The sequence below is a fragment of the Apis florea genome, unplaced genomic scaffold (assembly GCF_048593485.1).
Source record: "Apis florea isolate Af1SG1 unplaced genomic scaffold, ASM4859348v1 contig_1789_pilon, whole genome shotgun sequence".
NCBI classification, from domain to species: Eukaryota; Metazoa; Arthropoda; class Insecta; order Hymenoptera; family Apidae; genus Apis; species Apis florea.
Genome location: NW_028256481.1, coordinates 2,521,097 through 2,544,988, shown reverse-complemented (window position 1 = coordinate 2,544,988; position 23,892 = coordinate 2,521,097). Strand labels below are relative to the sequence as shown.

Here is a 23,892-nt window from a genome sequence, read left to right as displayed (position 1 = left end):
GCTATGTTCTAAATAAATGTTGCTAAATTCTGATAATGATTGTCATCAAATTTTTGATAAAATATTATAATTTTTTTATTATATATTTCTTATATAACATAAACATTTATAGTAAATGTTTTTAAATACAAAATATAAATATAATAATATAATATTGTCAAAATAATTAAATTTTTTTATATAACAAGGAAAAAAAAATTAAAAACTGAGCACGTTTCATAATTGAAGGGATATTTTTACAATAAAATATTATTTAGACTTTTCTAATACTTTCTTCTAAAAAAATACATATATTATTTTTTAAATCGATATTTTCCATATTATATATATGTTTATATATATCTTTTATATTATACACACACACGCACGCACGCACGCGTGCGCGCGCGTACACACACACACACATATATAGTGATGATGAGAGGGAGACCCGCTGTGATGATTGAACGCATGTGCTTGAAGCCAAAAAGGTGAGACGAGAGAAGAGGGATTCTCTTCTTAACTCTAAACAAACGAATATAATGAGAAGAGATGGGATGTGTCTCGATCGGAAAAAAGACAAGTCAGTGTGTAATGCCTGCCGAAGAGCGTCTGATGCGATCACGTTTTGTATTTCCCAAATTATTGAATCCATTAATAATAAATTTCTAATATTTCGTACAAAAGAACAAAAAAATTACTAACTTTTATCCCTAACGTCTCAATCTTACAATTGGGGACTCAACTAGGATAAATTCAGAATAAATGATTACGGATTGAGATGGGATGGGGACGACGACAAGTGAAAAAATCAGGTACGTATAATATTCACGGAAACGAATTAGTTAACATATAAGTAAAAGTGAAAGTGAAAGAAATAAAATGAGTGATAATTGATAAATACAAACGAATTGTGAACGTTCTGAACGCAAAAGTGGCAAATTAATGAAATAAACAAGATGGAGTCAAACAATATTCATTTAAAATGCGAGATTGCATTTTAGAAATTCATAGTCAAAAATTGAAGAAAGAACTATAATGGAAATAAGAGATCTGAATGCAAGAAGTAAATTGGATGTGAATAAAATAGAGAAAATGAAAATAAAACAGTTAAGCAAACAATTGTCAAAATTACATTTAAATACGACCGGTAAGAAAGCGGAATTAGATTAAAACTTTATATAGAAAATAGACAAGAAGACAGTGAAGAAGAAGAATCTGAAAAGGAAGAATACATGACAATTCCATACAAAGAAAACAACTGAAACAAAGTGGGAAATATTCTCAAAAGGCAAACAATCAAATGTGTTTATTATACGAAATGTCAAACAATCATTCTCATGTTTCACGGATGACGATTATAAATTCTTAAATGGATTGATGAAATGGGAAAAAATAGATACATTATTGAAATGATCTGCAAATGTTTATATACGGAAAAGAATGCTGATGGAATCAATTTATAACAGATCAAAAAAATCTTACATCATGGACAGCCTTGAAGATACGTTTAAAAAAGAAATTTAAAACGATGATAAGCAGTGTACAAATTCACACTGTTATATAAATATAAGAGAAAATCACAAAAAATAAGCTGACAATATGTGTACGCGTACATATGATGGAGATCGCTAACAAGAATAGTGTAGAAGAAAGTACATTAATAGAACATATAATTGATGGAATAGAGATAAGGAACAGAACAAACTCGTACTATATCAAGCACACACATTGAAACAGTTAAAGATTAGTCATTTATGACCGTATGAAAGAAAAGTTGAAACATAAAGAATATATGAAAAAGCGAGACGATGTGATGGAAAAAAGAGAAAATCCAAACAAATCTCGGATGTCGTGTTGCAACACATGTAGGATGGGGGATCACAATGCGAAAAATTGTCCAAAATGAGATAAAGGATCAAAATGTTTTAAGTGCAATACGTTTAGATATTGCGAATCGCTGCCCCGGTATGGAAAAAATGAATGTAACAAATATTAACTGTATCTCAAAATCAAGATCGACTTATGGAAATTATGAAATCTTAATAAACGATAAAATGAGTTACATATTTATTGATACGGAAAGTAAGTTAACGCTAATTAGAGAACCAACTACCAGAAGATTAATCTTCCATTAAAAGAAGTGCTGACTATAAAGGGAACAAGTAACGCGATCACAAAAATAATTGAAGACCTTTGAAACTACCATCGTTGCAGATAATGAAAATCATTTACTCAAATTTTTTGTGATGCCGGTTGAAACGATACTACATAATATAATTCTAGGTGAAGATTTCTTGAAAGGCATTGATATACGATTACGACAATGCGAAATAATAAACATTGAAAAAATAACAAAAGAGTTACAAGCAATTCTCCAATCGCGATCATCGATAGGAAGGAAAAGAAGGAAAAAGATACTAATGAATTAATAAATATGTTGTATAACAATGTCATTGAGGTTGATATTAAAAGTAAGTATAAGAACAAATTGAAAACGATAATATCACGATATATACCTGCGAATAAAGTAAGTACAAATGTAGAAATGCTAATAATTGTAAACGATAGGTTATTTAAAACCGCGTAAATTAGTATTGAAAGAAAAATTAATATTAAATCAGCAGATAGATGAATGATTAAGAGACAGAATCATTCAATCTAAGTAAGTAAGAGTTAATATTTAAGTCCAATAGTGATAATTCCGAAAAAAGACAAATCATATCGAGTTTGTATTAATTACTGAAAATTAAATAAGAGAATTAAACGTGATTATTTTCCCATGCCATTCATTGAAGATAGGATCGATGAATTGAGAAGTGAGCGTGTTTTTTCAATCATGGATTTAAAGAATAAATTTTTTCATATGTTGACGGAAATACATATCGTTTATAATGTCTAATGGATAATTTAAGTTTTTGAAAAAATTATTTGAACTATTAATTAACCTTTCTAGTTTTCTTAAATTTATTATGAAATATTTAAAGATTTAATAAGATGTAAAATAGTTTTTACATAGATGATGATGTATAATATTGATATTGTATCGGGTGAGAATGATGAACAAGAGTTTGAAAATATTGAAAAAACATTAATAGCTGAGAACAGTAGACTATTTGTTAACTGGAACAAATATTTCGTTTTTAAAAAAGCGAAAAGAATATTTCGGCCAGGAAATAGAAAATGAACATATTTATCCGGACGAAGCAAAAGTTAAAGTAATTAAAAAATTTCAGAGGCCTAACGATAAAAGAGGCATACACTATTTTCTCAAACTTACAGGTTTGACAGGATATTTTCATAAATTTGTGCGGAATTACTTTGAAATAGCGCGATCTTTATCGAATATGCTTAACAAAAATGAATCATTTAGTAGTAGTCAACAGGAAGTATTTACAACATTACATATACATATACAAAAACAATACTAATAATCAAATCTGTATTGCGAATCTGTGATTCAGAAACAATTACCCAATTGTATACAGACGCAAGAAAGATTACGGCACAGTATTATTACAAAAAATTAGCGAAGAGAATTAGTTTCATCCTATTTATTATTATAACAAAAAAACGATTGATGCCGAAAAGAAATTGTATTCGTATGAATTAGAGATACTAACAATAATTAATGCGTTAGAAATTAAAAGTTTATCTGTTAGGAATTAAGCTTATAACGGACTGCGAAGCACTTAAGAGAAAAAAAAATTATCGTCGAAAATAGCGCGGTGAACACTAGAAGACTCTCGAAAAGAGCTTACGAATATATAGTAGAACACAGAATTCGGGATTAGATTAAAGCATTAGATTAAAATTAACTCTACGAAGACTATTTTGTAAAAAAACGATGTTCTTATGAATAGAGAACAATCAAAAGATAATTGTAATACCAAAATGTTTACAGATGGAAGTAATGCGAAATGCCCATGACAACGACCATTTTGGTGTCAAGAAAATAAAAAAAAATGTCGTAAAAGAATATTATATATCGCGATTAGAAAAGAAATTAAAGGATTTCATTAGTTGCTGTATCCCATATATCATTGCAAATAAAAAAGCCGGTAAAAAGGAAGGAGAATTATTGTCACCGCCAAAAAGTTCAAGGTCCCTCAGTGTTTATCATATTGATCACGCTTTATGATTGTTATACGTAAAGCATATCGATACATTTTAGTATTAGTAATTAATTGTTTCTCTAAATTGTATTCAATCAAAACTGTTAATGCGAAAACAGTAATAAATAGATTAAATGAAGCTTAAATAAAATTAGCAAAAGATTTTTGAAAATCTAAAACGAATTATTTCGGATAAGGGAAGCACGTTTATTTCAGAAGAATCTCTAAATTTTTGTACGGAAAAAGGAATTAATCATGTACGCAGTCCACGTCAGGCATTTCAAGAGGACAGATTAAAAGAACGATTGAAATTATAATACCAGTTTTATATTATATACATTTTATATTATAATACAAAACTAAATAATCCAGAATGATGATACAAAAAATGTCAACAAAGTACAATAGTGTATTAATAGTATATACCAACAAGTAATAGGAATGATACCATTCGGAATTCAAATGCGACTGAAGCAGAATTAAAAAATCATAACGTTGATTGAATAAGAAATAATTAAGAACTACAACGAAAATCGCGATGACTTATGTATGATTGTTAAGAAGAATTTGATGAAAATTCAAGAAGAGAATAGAAGAATATATAACAAGAAATGTAAACAACTGATTAAATAAAAAGTTGGAGAGTAATATTTATAATATTTATAATATTTATAAAACGAATTCAGTTCGGATCAAAACTTAAGATAAAACAAAAATATTTAGGACCGTATCAAGTAACGAAAGTGAAAACGCTATGATGTAGTTGAAGCATTGTATATTGAAGAGAGTGATTAGAGATCTTTGAGGACGAAGATTGTAAGAATGGCTGAGTATAGTAATATGTTGAGAGAGAGAGAGAGAGAGAGAGTCGCTATGATGGTTGAACGCAAAAAGTGCTAAAACGAAAAAGTAGAGACGAAAGAAGGGGAATTCATATCTCTAAAAATGTAGTGAGGAGAGATGGAATGCGTCCCGATCGGAAAAAAGACAAGTCAATGTGTGATGCGTACCGGATTTGATATATGACCACGTTTTGTATTTTTCATATTATTGAATTCATTAATATTAAATTCTAATATTTCGTACAAAAGAATGAAAAAGTACTAATTTTGTTATGTTTCAATCTTACATATATATATAATTATTCATGTTTCAATAATATTCTTAATAAATTTTTTTTTTATTACAAAGAAATAAATAAAATTAATTTTATGATTCTTTTCATTTTACATAAAAAAAATAAATCATAAATTAAATAAATTATAAAAACTATTGTCTATTTTTTATATTTTGTCTTCTATGTATCATTAAAAAAAAAGAATTCTTTTTAATTGATTCTGATATATGTGAAACGAAAATTAAAATCTGTTTCCCATAAATTTAATTAAATAACAAAATTGCAATAATAAATGAAGAAAAAATAAAGCTAATAAATGAAAAAAAATAAAAAATGAAAAATTTAATTCTTAATTTAGTCTTACAGAACATGATAAAAAAAGAAGTAAAATCAGAAATTTATAAATATTTTATCAGTTCTTATGTGTACTTCTGTGAATTTTCAAAAGTGAATTTTTTTTTCTGTCTTTTTATAATAATCTTAAATTTCTTTTTAGATTAATTAATATTTTTTAATTTTCAATAAAATTTTAATTCAACATTAAATTTACCAGCTTATAATATGTAAGTATTTATTTTATATATAAATGATTATAATTAAAATATCATGAAAATAAATAGATATATATATTTAAATATATTTTTTATCTATTTTAATAAAATAAAATATTGATTTTGTAAAATATTTTGAATAATCATAGAATAAAAAATATGAAATCCGTTATTTTGAATTTTAATGTTCTAGTTTTATATATATTTGATTATATATATATATATATATATATATATATTTTGCATAAGTATTATCATAAATATTTTTATTATCATAAATATATATATTATGCATAAGTTCTTATCATAAAAGATAAGTCACAGAAAAATTGCTATTTCTTCATAAAAAGTAAATTCATCGAGTACAATTAAAATTTAAAAAAAAAATTTTAAATCAAATGCAAAATATAATAATTATAAAATATAATATAAAAATTTTTGTAACTAAATAATAGATTTCACTAAAATCGATCATTATGGAGTTATAAATCATTTATGATATTAAACTTGCAGATAGTCACTAATAAAATTCATTATAATGAATTGTTAAATGATATCATCAAATAATAATCAAAGAAACATTTAATTATTTGCATAGTGATCGATAAAGTATTGTATAAATTTTTCTAGTTATCTTTGACACCACAAACTATGAAGTCACGTACTATTTATGATTCTTGGAGATATGTAATAATGTACGCTATGCTAGTTCTCATTCACAGAACATCTCATTCATATTCATTATCGCCATTTCGCCATACAATGACAAGTAATTATTTTCAAAGCGATTTATGAATTAGAAAGACCGGCCATTCTTTTGATGCTTTCTAAACCATGTTACTTTTTCTTGCATATCACAATAATGTAAATGAATAAGATTATTTTTATTAAAATATATTAATATCGTATGTTAATGAAAAATTAACTTCTAATGTAAAGAACATTATTTTCTTTTTTTTTTCGTACAATTTTTAATATTAAATATAATAACTTGATGTCTGATTAATTTTTATTTTTCTAAATTTTTTTTCTTTTCATAAATTCTTTTCAATAAATGTACTATCGTTTCAAAAAGTATATCCTCTAAAATTATTTAAAAAAAAATTTTTTTTTGGACTTAAATTATTTTAAAAAGAAATGAATTTACTAGACAATGCGCAAAAAAAAAAATCTCCAAAAAATTGCAATTTGTCTGTTAAGGACAAAAAAGATTGACTTATCAAGTGGTCAAGATAGCTTGAATTTATTTTCAATAATAGTATTTTTAACAGTTTAGATTTTTAGCAATAATTTACAAGCAAGTATATTTTTTTTATTTTTTCAGATTAGCTCTCAATCACGCGAGACTAAGATATAATAATGGTTACTTCACAAATTACATCAAGTCATCCTTGCGCGCCAAATGCCTTGTGATGAATTATTACAGAATACCCCCATATATTGCAACACGACTTATGCGCAAAAATTCAATTTGGAAATTGCCATCCAATGCAAAGATACATAGATACATAGATTTTTTTACTTTCTTTTTCTTTATATTTTTAAATATTGAACTCAGATTTAAAATTTAGAGAATTTACTTAATCGTTAATCAATCATAAATAGTTCATTCAAGTTCATATTACAATATAAGCAATTATATCCTACAACTGTAAATAGTACAGTCCTTCGATAATATTCAATTCAGGTATCCTCTTTTATGCAATATTTAAAATCATATCTAGTTGCACTTTATGTAAAGAAAATAATTATTTTTTACAATTTCTTTATTTGAATCAGTAATGAAAATTAAAAAAATATTCTGAAAATTTATGTCAGTTATACATATGCTGAAAATTTCATTGAAATTGGTTAAAACATAAAAGTAAAAAAATAAACAAGAAAAATGTAAAAATTCGTAAATTTTAAACTAAAATTCACAATGAAAAATTACGATTTTCATTATTTTTTAACATTTGTAATTCATAGCAACATTATTATTAATCAATTTCGATTGAAATTTTTATATAAGTGATAAAAATCTATTGAAATACTCATGTATTTTTTAAATTTTCATTAAAACTTTAAATAAAAAAAAGTGATTTTCTTTATTTTCTTTATAATTCTGATAAATTATAATTTTTTCAAGATATATTTTATATATCATCCAGTATATTAATCCTTTTTAATTTTTAATTTCTCAAAAAAAATCAATTTTTAAATCTAATTTTAAAAAGTTATTATGTTTTAAACAGTATATCTATATTTTATATTTTATAAAAAATATCATGATATATTAATTTTTTTATATCTCATTAATTATAATTTTTATACAAAAATAGTTATTTAAAATTATTTTAATAAAATTCATCTTTAATTATTTATGAATTAATTATTTAATTAATTATCATTTTCAGATATTGTGTGATTCAATAAAGAATTTTTAATACCATGATCTTTTATAAATAAAAAAATTATTATAAAAATAGTAATAGTAAATACAATATTATAAATAAATACATTAAAATGTTCTATTATTTCATTTTTGTTGCAATGTAAAAATTATTTCTCCATTATTGCAAAATATAAATACAAATAAATTCAAGTAAAGTATTAAAAGAAATCAAAGATATATACTATGTAAATAAAATTACTTGATTATGTAAAACATTTTATTTTTAATATAATTTTTAAGTATTACAAATTATTTTAAGTCAAAATTGAATAATTTTAAGAATCGCATTTTTAATATTATTAGTTTTTTTTAATGGATTATGAAATATAATAAAGGATTTATGAAAGTTAATTTTGTTTATAATATATATATATATATATATATATATATATATATATATAATTTTTCATATTTTTTCGAACATGGCATTTCCTATAGAAAATTAATAGTTATATAAATTTTATATAAATATTAATAGTTCATTTTAAAAAAAATATTTTATGAATTTTACATAATATAAAAAGAATAAAAAAAAATAATAGTTAATCACTATTTATATTATGCATAATCATCTCGATTGAATACGAAAAAAAATTTCATAAAAATTAATGTACAATGTTTGTAAAATATTACATATAAAATATATGGATACATAATAACGAAGATATTGAACTTCTTAAAATCTAAGTATTAAGCTTAAAAAATCATAAATAAATTATTATTATACTTATATATTATAAACTATGTAAAAATTTATCATTTTATTTATAATATGAAAGACAGATATTTATGCTTTGTTTAGAATTTAATAATAATAATACTACATTTTGTTATTTTGATTTCAATGATATATATTTATAATAAAATTGTGAAACGTTGATGAAAATTCAATAAGAAAAAAAATTTTGTAAAATATTTATTGCTTTTGACAAAATTAGAATTGATAATATAGAATTACGAAATACTTAAATATTCATGTATTTGATACATTTTTAAATTTAATTTTCTAATTAAGAAAATTTTTAGATTTTGTTATTTTTTTCAAAGTTGTTTATAAAGTTTTTTAAAAAAGGTTTTTTATTTTATAAAGTTTTCATTTGTAATATAATTTTCTATCAATTTTTTCTTATATCTCTTTGACACGTAATCCAATTTACGTAGAAGAATAGTTTTGTGTATAAAAATAACAAGATAAAAGTTACAATAGTGAAATCTATTATAGTCGTTATATATAGTCATGAACTTTGAATGTAATACAAATTTATTGAAATATAAATCCATATTAATAATCATAATAATTTAAATAATAATCAAAATGATTTTTGAAGATTTTAAAAATAATTTTTTTTCCTTTTTCATTTTTAATTTTATCCTTTTGAATGTAATACTGATTTGATATTTTAACCATCTCATTAATTTGCAATCCAAAAACAATTGAAGATAATTTTAATATTGATTATTTACATTTTTTATATTTTTTTGTACATAATAATAAATAAGATTTTTTTTCAATTTCATTTATTATTTTATTTTAATTTGATTCAATAAATACGATAATTTTTTAACATTAAAAATAATCAAAATATACTTTTTTAATTTATTATTTAACAACTTAGATATTTAACAATTTCTTAAAACATGAAACTGCTATAATTTCAATAATAATATCAATAATATCATATGTATAAGATTATAAAATAAAAATTGTTTTAAATAATTTTCCTTATTTTTATGCACATATAGAATTATTCTAAGATATTTTATGATATATTTTATATATATATATATATATCATAAGAAAGATTCATACAAGATTAATTATTATCTTTTATATTTTATTTAAATCAAACTCAATAGAAACCAAAATTTTAAATAAATATTTGCAATATATATAAAAATAAATAAATAATATTTTTATAAAATTGAATAAAAATTAATAATTCAAAAATAAAAAATTGTAATATATAATTAAAGAAAAAATGTCTTTAAATATGGATCATTTATTCAATTAATAAATTTTTAAGTTTAAAATGTTAATAATATTAATAAAATAATATTTAATTATTAGAACAGAATATTTTTATTCAAATTTTTTTGTTATAAATATAGCAAAGAAAAATAAAAAAAATTTGTTAGACAGATTCTTGATATTAAAGAAATTTTTTATCATTTTTAAATATCATTTAATGATACTATATGATATTTGATACAAATATATGATATTTTCGATTCGAATGATAAAAATATATGAAAACATTTTCGATTCTCATATATAAAAAAAAATTCAAAATTAGGATTTTTTATTATATTGAATAAACTAAAATAGATACGTATATAATGAGATAAAATCAGTTAGTGGATAATAAAAAAACAACTTTTAACTCATATTTCATACTGAAAATCAATATATGTAATAAATGCTAGAACATATACAGTAATGAAGTTGACAATATCTCAAAGTATATATTATTATATGAATCGTTTAAATTTATCAAAGAAAGATATTATTATTTAATGAAAAAGTGACAAGGAGTGATAAGTAATAAAAATTAGCTTTGTTTAGTACGTAACTATAAGCAAATCAATAAGAAAGAATAAGAAGAAAGAATAAATCAAAAATAAAATCATTTTTCATTCTCATCATTTTAAAATCATTTTTTTAAATTCTCAATTTTTGTATTAAATTTTATATCAAATGATTATGAGATATCAATTATGATAAATTTTTTAATTAAACTGACAATTAGTTTTTGAGTATATGAGCATTCAAAAAAGTCAAAATTCATTGATGTATTAGCCTATAAGTTTTAATAAACTTTTACGTTATTTAATTTAAAAAATTATTCTTACAAATTTTTCCAACTGTTAACAATATGAATTTATATTAATCACTTATAATCATTGATTTAATATAATGGATATTAAAAAGACATTAATTACAGTGATATTTTTTTTATTTGGATTTCTGAAAATGATAATGGATACATTACTACAATATTAGGATTAAATATATGCATTTCATAATATTCAATGTATTTAAGGAATCATATAAATAACATAATATGACTGCAATGGTTTATAATTCGAACATCACTTTTTGTATACAATAATACTCTGTAATTGATTTTCATCCGATTTTAATTTTATCGAGAAATATATAAAAATGTGATCACTTATATATACAAAATATTTTACATATTTTACATATTTTGCATATATAATATATATATATATATAAACATACATATCGCTTTTTATTGCGATATATTATGTATATTAATATTTTATATAGACTTTACTAAAAAACAATTTTCTAACTAAAATTTTATATAAATATTATATATAAATTTTATATAAATATAATTCAAATTATAGAATATTGAGAATTTGCTCTAAACTTATGAATAAGAAAAATATAAATTAAAATACATTAGTATTAAATTCTAAACTATGAAAAGCTAAATTATCAATTATTTTATGGAATATAAATAACATAAATAATAAATATAAATTACTTTAAATTTCGAAAATTAAATTTATTATTAATTTATTTAAATTATTAATTTTTAATATTTTTATAAATATTAGATCATAGTTTGGGAAGAAAATTTGTTGATATATGGTTTGCTATATTACAATTTTGTGAAAAATTTTAAAAATCTGAAAAAGTTCAAATTCATTACAATTACAAAAATTTTCAAAAACAATTTTTAAAATTATCAGAATAATAAAAATTTATATATCGAAACATAAATTGTTGAGTTTTGATTTTTTTAACCATCCATATTCTGAAAATTTGTTTTAATTGTTAAACTTAAAAATTTAATTAATGCTTCATATAAATAACATATTGGTCATTTTGCCCAAAATTTAATTACACAAAAATCAAATATGAACGATATTTTATATTTTTTTCAATATCTGAAATCAATTTTCCAAAGATATAAATATGTGTCTTAATTATCGAATTAATTTATATAAGTATGCTTAAATTATCTATAAATAATTTATAAAAGAAAAAACAAAACACTTTAAGATGAAAATTAATTCTATAATTGTATGGAATATCAAAAGTTGATGGCAAGTTTAAAAAAATTTAGAAAAAATGCCTCTTTTTACAACTCACTTTCTTTCTTTGTGATAATTGATAGCCCGTGCCATGAGAATCGCTACCATCGGCCGCAATGCTTTTCCCTTACCATCGAAGTAATACGTCGCTATAGTTTGTAGCTCCTTATATATTGTGTTTCTGATGAGTTCCTAGAACAATAACAAACATAACCTTGACTTACTAAAATAGAATTTTCTGATGAACATTAGAAAACCAATCATACGTTTCCGTTTGTTTCTTTATATCTCATCTATTTATTTTGATAATTTTCACATATTCTCTTTAAAATAAAATTCAGACTTGGATGCATTTTTTATTTCAAATAAATATAAAAGATAATATATAATAATATATATAATAACGTATATTAATATAATGTATATTATATTATATAAATAATAATGTATATTAATATATATTAATATATAATAATGTAATATAAAATAATAAATTATTTTAACTGATCTTTATCTTATTTGTATCTTTATTTGTATTTTTATTTTAGAAATAGAATTTCGTAGTTTAATAAAAATTCGAGAAAAATTCAAACGAATTTTAGATTAATTTTTACTCGAATTATTCATTTAAATAATAAGTTCTTGAGATAAAATCTTTTAAGGATATTTTAAAGAAGTTTCCTTAAAAATTATTTTAAAATTATTTTTTAAATTTATTTAAGAAATAATTTATTTGTCAGTTTATTTATTATTTTTTAAGTCTTATATGTAGATTATAAATTTTATACAAAACTAAGTTATTATGAAAAACTAAATTATTATAAATTATAATTAAAAAAATAAAACTTAAATAAAGATTTTTTTATTTCACAAATATAATGCAAATTATACTTTGAATAATTGAATATTTTGTTTTTTGTATGTCATATATGTAATATCTGAATTATCTACATTCAAATTTTATAAAAATATAAATATTTAATCTTTTGTTATTCGAGTTCGATGAAAATAAATTAATTTTTTAATATATAACAAATATTTAATTATTATCAAATATTTATATTATTGTTTTTAATTAACATTATTATATGCTTATTATAATTATTACTATCTTTATTGTCCAATAATTTATAAATTATAAAAATTTCAGAAACAAATTTTTCATTAATAAATGAACTTTATTTCTTCGAATAATTATATCATATTTTTATTGATATTAAATTTATTTAATATTATAATCTTTTTCTTTAAAATTGTTTTTAGCATTTAAATGAATTTTTTTATTTTTTAAATAATATATTTATATATTTATACTATTATGCCATTTTAGTTCTTGTTATTATAACACAATTAAAAATATAAAATACAATAAATATCCTAATATTCTAAAACTAAAATTATTATATAATAATTTATATTCTTTAAATTTTTGAAAAATCTTGAAATAAATTATATATATATATATATATATATATATATATATATAATTTAAAAATAATTTAAGAATAATTTAAGTATGCATGTGCAAAAAATTTTATTATAATCACATAAGAAAACATATATATATATTAGAAAACGATATAATACATTTCTAAATTATAATAATTATATTAAAAGGAACAAAGTACAAACAAAAAACGTTCATTAAATGAGAAGACATTAAAATAAATATGAAATGAAAAGATAATTTTCATTTTATTTAAATCTATTATTAAATATTTTACTTTTACATATAAATTAAAAATTAATCTCATATTTTTAAAATTAAATATTGATCTCATATTTTTACTATATTTATTTTTCCTTTTATAATTTTTTTTATTTTATTTGAAATAAAAATAATTCGTATAAAAGAAGAATAATTGTCAATACATAAATAGAGTTTGAAAAATTAAAAAAATTTCTCTTTACAATATATAAAATTTATATATATTGATTTTAAATAATGTCTATAAAATTAAATTTATCTATTTAATTATATATTAAGTATTTTTTCATTGCTAAATATAGTCTAAAATGATAATATCCTATATATGTGTCACTTAAATTAAGAAATTGATATATTTTTGAAATAAAAAATTTATGTATTATCACAAAAAAGATATAGAATTTATTTTAAATAAATACTATTATTTATTTTATTTGTTTTGGTTATGGATCATTTATGGAAATTTTATAATTAAAATTTTCATTAACACATTTATTTCTCTCAATTTTATTATTAGATTAAAGAATACTATTATTTTTATTATTAAAATAAAATTTAGAAGTATCATAATTAAATTTATATTTTTATTTTACATATTTTCTTAATAATCAATTAAAATTTTTAGAAAAATCTAATATTTATTTTTTTAATATTTTTATTAATTGATATTTTAATTGATAACAACTTATAATTGATGATAATTAATAACAAAAATAATAAAACATTAGATATTGTACGTGTCTTCATTTAAATTAATTATCATATTAAAATTAACATTTTCAATCTATAATTATATATTATTCTTAATAATCTGGAGATTATCTTTCAAATATTTATTGCATAATAATGGAATCAAATATTTCACAAATAGATTTTAAGTTTATCTAATTCAATTCGAATCTTCTATAAATATTATAGAAAATAGAAACAATACTTTCAAATATATTTAAATTTATATTTCATCAAATAAATTCAAAAATTATATAAATATTTCATCATAAATTTTCTGATTCTTCTGATCTTTCTTACTATCTTTAAAATCAATTATATTATCTTTTATGTAAAATTTAATTTTATAATTCTATCTTTTTATAATAATTTTTTTTCTATTCTAAGAAAGAATATTTATTGTCAAAAGTAGAACATATTATTAAAAAAAAATGATTAAAATCAATTTTTTATGAATAAAATAATTTTTAAATAATTATAAATTTAACGAACAAAATAATATGTTATTCAAAATCTGTTATACAATTTTAATTTCGAAAATTCGAATAGATGCTATGTATTAAAGATTTTTTTTTAATATCGTAATATTTATAAATATTATTTGAAAATTTGTAAGTATTTATTTTAAGGTTTGATATCAGTTTGTATTGAAATATTATTGCGTTTAAATAGTATTTGAAATCTATAAAAAAATATAAATATTGATATTGAATTGGATTTGAAAATATATCTATATTAAAATTAATCCCTTATACTTATTACTTACTAATCGATATATAATTCGCTGTGTAAAATTTAGTAAACCCGATTGATCATATGATCAATCAACAATATCTCAATGATTTAATTTAGTGATGAACATGATAGACTTTCTCATGATATTTAAGTAACTCCGTTCTCATTTAAAATTCATTTGGTATCAAAATAGAATATGCATATAATATCAAATTGCATCGGTATCACAACAAAACTAAAAATATCGAAATTATTCGAATTAATATCGAGTATTTAGTCATTTTAATAAATTAGAAATCAAAAAGAATCGAAAAAAATTGAATCTCAAGATTACATATATTTATTGATATCAATTATGAGAACAAAAATAGAATAAAAATATGCTGATACATTCCAAATAAATTGTAAATATACTAATTTTTGTTACTTTAAATTGATACTAATTTTTTTGTACTTTAAAGATTTGAAACAGTTATCATTTATAATTCAATTTCTTTTGATAATAATTATCATTTATAATCCATTATAAAATTATTCATATTAAAAAATAATTTATTTGTATTTTATAAAATATAAACTTATTTTATATAAAATAAATTTAATTTTTTATGTTATTTGCAAAACAAAAAAAATAATTCGTTATTTCAAATAAATTTTCCAAGGTGATTGGAAAATACTACTACAATAGAATGTTTGATTGAAATACTGTTCTAGTTAACAAACTCGTACATATTAATCCGTTCAACATTATAAATTTATTTCGATTCAATACAGGTGTTACATATTTTATTCCAAACTAACTTATCAATCGGGCCCCGCATAGACAATCGATGCCCATAAGATAATAACGATTGCGTATATGTGTCGAAACAAAATGAGATACGAGTCTGTGATATAGGAAGAGAACAAAATAGCGAAAAAGGCGAAGACGGAATGTTTCGAATTCCAACTGCGAAATACGGCTGAAAGTTCGTCCTGGAATTTGGCCAAAGTCGAAAGGAACACTCGTTAACTGTTTCGCAAACTACGTCAATGACGCTTTCCACGTGGTCATTGAATCACGTGATAGGAAGTTACATAGTTGGCGGAACAGATGAACTTAAAAAAACTTACATATTGAATGTCGTATATTCTTTTGATTCATTTGATATTGTAATTATTCTAAATCTTTAAAAGAAAATTGGATCATTAAATAAAATTTTATTTTTAAATTTTTTTTTATAAATATTTAAAAAAATTTAAATATTATATTTAACAAATGATTTTATATTCTAATAAAAATATTGAATTTTTTCATTCAAAATTTTTTTGTATTTTCTTCAAGATATTTAAAAAATTTGAAATATTTAATTTAATTAATACTATAATAAGTAAATACTATAATAAAAATAAATAAAAAATAGTTGAGATAAAATACTATTATTTTGATAAATAATTTGGATTTTTTTCAAAATTTTAGATAAGGCAGTTTAAATTATTCATTGAAAAAATTTTATTTTTAAATTTTTTCTATTATGAATTTTCGTCAAAAAAATTTCAAATATTTGAATCAATGTATAGTTCTAGATTGCACTAAAAATATTGATAAATAATAATTAAATAATAATTAAATAAGTTATACTTATATATATTTTTTTTTTAATTTGAATTTTTGAATAATGTATTTAAAGACACATTGGAAAAATAATATCATAATAATCTTTATTTATATATTTTATTGAAGAATATTTAAAAAAATTGTAAAAACTTCAAAAATCTACAAGATTTTGATGAAAAAGAAATTTTGATGAAATTAAAAATTAATATTCGATAAAATTCAATTTCAAACAATATACAATAAATAAATAATTCATTCTATTATTAATTGATATTTTTAAAATGTGAAAAATATTTCGAGGCTTAGGTTATTTTTTCCTATAGTTTAATCCAATATAAATTTATGTATTTAATTTATATATTTTCTTCAGCTGAATAGATTATTCGGCTTCTAGTTTTAGATTTATTTCTCTATCTATTAACTTGAGAAAAGTAGAGCGAAACGAAAAGTCGCATTCTTTTGATGTATTAATGTCGACGAATCTATGCTCCTATCTTTTAAGAACCAATATATAATATTATGTGCCTTCTCTTAACTCTTTTTTAAAATTTCTCTTACATAAAAAACCAAACTTGTGCAAGGTTTTGTCAATTTCATGCATTTCACATGATGATATTGTTATTCTTCATAAGAAGCGTATAAAATAAGTAGAATAAGTGTTTCAGATCTTTTTATATTTTTTATTTTATTTCACAATCATTGATCGATATTCTTCTTTTTTAAAAAAAATAAAGTTTATATAGAAATATTTTATATGTTATATGAAATATCTCATATCTTTATATGTTATGTGAAATATTATAAATTATCTTATATATTGTGTGAAATATAAATTTGAATCTTTATAAATTATTACTGAAACATAATGTATCATAAATTCTATGTAATCTTTTTTTAATTTTATATTAGTTACAAATTGGATGAATTTTTGATACAAAAATATATGAGAAAATTTACATAATTATTTGAATTTTGTTTAAATTGTTTTATTATTGAAAATTATTTAAAATAGCTAAATAATGATTATAATGATGATAATACTTTTATATAATATAAAATATTGAATAGAAAACTAAATTTTCGAAATATTCAGTGATATAATTCAATGATTTTGTTTATTGTTAAATCTTTAGATTTTTGAAATTTAGAACTTGAGATCGAAATTCAATAAAAATTCAATGTACTTAATCTGAATTAATTTCAATATTCATGTTTTGTTTCATAAATTTTGAATAATTCTGAAAAATAATAAGATTTCAATAATTATATTCAAAATGTATTTATTTTATACAAATTCATATCGGATTTCAAAAATTTGCAAATTTCGAAGAAATATTTGATATTAAAAAAAATTAAACTTTTCGAATTTTAGAAATCAGAATTAAATAATATAATCATCAATAGTGCTTACAATTGCATTTTATTTATTGACTTAGTAAAATAATGACTTAAAAAGTAATATTTCATTTACAATACTTGTTTTTAATTTAATATTTGTTTGTCGATAATTTTTGGTGTTTTATTTTTGAGAATTTATATATTATATATTTATTATATATTTATATTTTTTAATAAAATATATATTTTATACAAAAATATAAATATAAATTTATTTTTTGACTACAAAAATAATTGAGTACAAAGATATATTATAAATATATCTCAATTTTTTTTATTTAAATAACAGATTATTTGAAATCAAAATAAATCATATATCGAAACTTTATATTTATTTTAAAATACTTTCTCTATTCTTCTGTTATAAATTTTAATGTATACAATATAAAAAAATTTAATAAATAAGTTAAATGTTATTAAATATTCAAAAACGATCTCTCATATATATTTTTCTAATATATTATTGAAAGAAATTAAAAATAATAAATCAAAATTATTAGAATTTTAAAAAATTTAAATAATAAAAATAATCTTCATTGAAAATAGAAAAACAATGATGAATTAGATTAAGCAATAATAAATGGATTTTATTAAAGCGAACATTATTATATTAATCATATCCATTAATTCAAAAAAATTTTTTGAATTGGATAAAACGTAAGTAATAAATGATATAAACTTTAAAATATTTATATATATTGAATATTATTATTAAATATATATAAATATAAATATTATATATAAATATTATTATTAAATATATATAAATATAAATGTTATATATAAATATTATTATTTATTATTCTCTTACAAAATAAATATGTATATATATTACAAATTGTTTAATTTTTAAATATGTTTCATATTTATATTTTTTATTTATAAATTTGGTTTTTTAAATCGATTAATCAAATGAATCTACCTTTTAATTAATTTGAATAATTAATTAATTTATTTATAAAAAATAAAAAATCATACATTTGAATGTATTTTCAAATCTAGAATTTAAAATTAATTTTTTAATTTTTCTTAAACCAATAGATAATAATTATTGCATTCATCAAACGAAACAATTAATTCGATATTCGCGTGTTAATTAACCCTAAAAAGCGAAACGCAATATTAACAATAGTGATAGCATGTAATTGACAAGTCAATGTTATCGCATTCTACCGTCGCGACGAGAAAAAGTGCTTTCTAAACATGTTTGTACGTGCATACGCAAATACAATTGTTAGAGCCTAGACGATCAAGTAAGTAAAAGTTTTACTCTCGACCGTATATGCAGACCGTGAAGTCATGGGCTGCTTTCGCTGATGGGATAACTACACGTGAAAACGCGTGTTCCTTGTTATAAATATTTATAATTATGCTAAATCCAAAACTTTTATTCACTTTTTTCCATCGTACAAATGTTCTGTATTTATTTTTTATTAAAACAATTTATTATGTAATTTATTATCTTATTATAATAGAATGGAATCATTTTTTTAGAAATTATTATTTTATTTTATTTTTTATTTTATAATTTATTATATAATTTATTTTTTGTTATTAAAACTTATACTATTGAAAAGATAGGAAAGATAATTGGATATTTATTATATTTACATACTTTAATGATCTATGATTTTATCATCTATAAAATTTTTTATAAAGAATACTTGATGTTAGAATTCCGTTAAATTTTTGAAACTTCCACTTCTTCATATTTTTCCAAAATAATTTTGATTTATTTCAAAAGTATTCATCAAAATGGCCCTTAATGTCATGTAAACCAATTTTTTTTTTATGAGAAATCATTAAATCATCTAATTATTCTATTTGAGATATATAATTATAAAAGAATAATCAATAAATTTGTAACTTGTTAATTTTTTAATATTATTAATTTAATTTTGTAGAAATGCTCAAATTATTTAACAAGAAAACATATACAAATAAAAGAACTTTTGAAACCAAATAAAATATACAAATTATATTATGGATATAATTCTACACAATAAAATGAAGTTTTGATTATCTGATTATTAGAAAACAAATTTTTTAGAAAACAATAATTAGTTAAAAAATTTATAAATACATAATCATTTTTAGATACAAGAATGGATTTTCTAGAATGTAAATATTTCTAAATATATTAGTTTAAATATATATACAAAAGAATCACATTTAATAGTTAGCAATAAAATTTGATATAATTGGAATTTCTAATTCTGATCTAATATATTTTATATATAATATAAAATTATAACATAATATTTAATTTCAATAATTATATTAATTTTTTATCAAAACATTTAAACGATGATATATTATTAATATCTATTTTTCATTTCTTCTATAAATTAAACTTTGAAAATAGATTGAGATTGAGATAGATTGAATTTTTTATATACTGTATTATGTATTTTATATATGATAGTAAGATTCTAATATATTACATTCTAATATAATTTTTTTATATTTTAATAAAATATTCATTTCAAAATAATATTAATATTATGATATTTATATAAATTGACATATTTAACATTTTTTTATGATTTCTAGATTCCTACAAAGTTCGTAAATTTGATTATTTAGCAAATAATAAAAATATATAAAAAAATAAATAAATAAAAATAATGTTTATTTAAATAATATTATTTATATATTTTATAATATTATTTATATATATATTATTTATATTATTTATTTATTTATTATTATATATTATTATTTATTTATTTATATTATTTAAATAATTTCAAAAAATAAAAAATAATACTGTATATAGTGAAGTTATATGAAGTTCCGCAATAAAATAGCATAAAATTCAAAGTTTATATCGAGAGTTTATAATGTTCGATATTCTGAATCCGTGAGTCTTGTCTATTTATCTTATTTGTTTTAGTTTTTTGTATGTGCTATTGATATTATATATAAAAAATATATTTTTTGATTTATAAGGATATATTTTATATCTTTCAATATCTTGTCCAATGAGATTTTTTTCTATTAAGAAAAGTTTGAAGATTCTGAATTTAAAGATATATGCATTTCTTCATATATGTTTCATCATATTCTATCACATAAAATGTAGCATTCAAATTATCATTTTTTATATTTTTAAATTTTATTGTCATTGTATTGAATCCAGAAATTTTTTAAATCCTTAATCGTAAGAATAAGATTATGATATATTTAATTAATGCTATTGAGTAAGAACGTCGAAAATGTTCCTTAAAAAATAAAGATATTAAAAATAAATCAAATAGCAAATGAATTAAAAATGGCAAAAATTTTTGATCATTGTACTATTGATGATATCACAATTACTATTTAAGAAAAAAAAAAAAAAGATTATTTTCAAAATCCTCTATAATTAGAAGAATAAAAATATTTATTTTTAATTATCTATTTGAAAAATTTATCTTTTTGCATTCTATTTATATGATTTCACAAACGAAATTCTACATTATTCAATAACAAAAAGGGAAATTCGATGACAACGATGACGTAAATCAATTGATTCATTTACTTTTCCTTGTATACGATTATATATATTTTTTCTTCCAGATCTGAACTATCGCTTTTCTATTAAAATGATTTGATAGAAGTATTTGACAATTTGCAGTAAATTGATGCGGTTTTTATCGAAAATAGTAATCGATTTCAATTAGTTGTTCGATTTATTTCAAAGAAATCCATATAGGAAGAGTATTCTTATGTAAAGAAATTATTGAAATTTTATAGCATAATAAATAGCATAATAAAATTGTTTATAAAAGTTTACCATATTAAGAATATGTGTTGTTTAGAACAATGATATTAACTTAATTTGTGTAATTTGTATTGAATTAAAATGAAATAAAATATAAAAACAAAAAATTCTTTTTTACTAATCATGATTCTTAATAGCAAATTAGAAATATAATGAAATTGAAAGCATAAAAATTTGAATTTTATCAATAAATATTTTAAAATATTTTGAGATATAAATATTTTTCATAATTTTATAAAGATAAATTCAATAATTTAATTTTTATTTTTATTAAATATATTATTTAATATATAAAATAATATAATAATAATGAAATAAAATTCGAAATTCTCGAAACTTAGCACTAATATTAAAAATCATTTACAAAAATATTGTATAAAATATATAAATTTTTTTTTTTCAATAATAATGTAATTAAATTTTTCTTTAAATTTAAACTTCATTTTAATTGATACGATTTCACTAATTCATTATAATAGTTTATTTATAAAATAGAAAAAAAATTTAATTTTTGATATTTTTTTTACTTTTATAAGCCATGTTAAAATAATTATTATCGTTACTATTAATAAATTTCAAATCAAAATTACAATAGATTAAAATTTATTGAAATTCAAATTGCTGATAAAATAAATTTTGCCTTTTAGAAAAAAAATTAAAATAAATTTTTTAATTTCAAATTCAAGATCTGAAAAATTAAATTTCAACTCATCTCTTATTTAATCCTTAATATTTTTATTTAATCCTTCACTAAAAAAAAAGTTTTCTTTCACAAAACAAATTATTTATTATTTATTATTAAGTTTTTTTCATTTTATGAAATGAATTTTCTAAAAGAACAAAAATAAAATAAATAACAAAAATAAAATAATTTTTATTATGTAAAAATTTGTTTTATAATTTAATTGGAAAAATTAATTAAAAAAAATTATTGTCAATAAACAATTTTCTATTTTTTAAGAATTAAAAAAATATTATTTAATTTATTATATATTTGTTTATCGAAATAATAATATAATAATATATATAAGTTTTTTGATATCAATAATAATAATTTAAAAAATTTAATTTATTTATTTCATGTTTCAAAGTAAATAAATTTTGCTAAGGAATTCAACTTCCATATTTTTCCAGGTAATTAAGTTCAATTAAGACCAAAGAATATATATATTGTTAAAAAGTGAATATATGAAACGTATTGATACTAAAATAAAATCGAGTGAAAAATAAAATAATTTCATAAAAAAAGGATATATTTTAATTAACATATACTTTAATTCATGGTTACTAAGATGGGACGTAAAGTTCTCTTTTATTATTCATGATTTCTAATAAACAAGAATTAATTTTCATAATAATATTAATGTTTAATATTAATATAATATAATAAGTAATATTAAAAATCTATAATTATTAATATATAAAATCTATAATTATTAGTAATATAAAATCTAAATTTGATTAGTATATTTTTTAAAATGCCAAATCTCTTGAAAATCATTAATTTTTTTAATTTTATTTATTTAATAATTTGCAAGAATTTAATTTTTATTTTCAGCAAATAATATTTTTATATAATAGTAAAATTATATTATAATGTAAAAATAATTTTGAATAAAGAAATTCGAATAAGATTCAAAAAAATTGTTATTTCATAAATATTTTTATATGCACATTTATATTATCAATATTAGT

General features: G+C 19.2%; 1 protein-coding gene across 1 annotated transcript in view; it reads right to left on the bottom strand.

Moving 5' to 3' along the window:
- Nucleotides 1–23,892, bottom strand: part of qless (decaprenyl diphosphate synthase subunit 1 qless) — a 178,125-nt gene that overhangs the window by 35,006 nt on the left and 119,227 nt on the right. Inside the window, exon 3 of the mRNA XM_003694297.4 lies at nt 12,323–12,456. Within this exon, the coding sequence (XP_003694345.1) occupies nt 12,323–12,456 (134 nt within the window). The remainder of the gene's footprint in view (nt 1–12,322; nt 12,457–23,892) is intronic.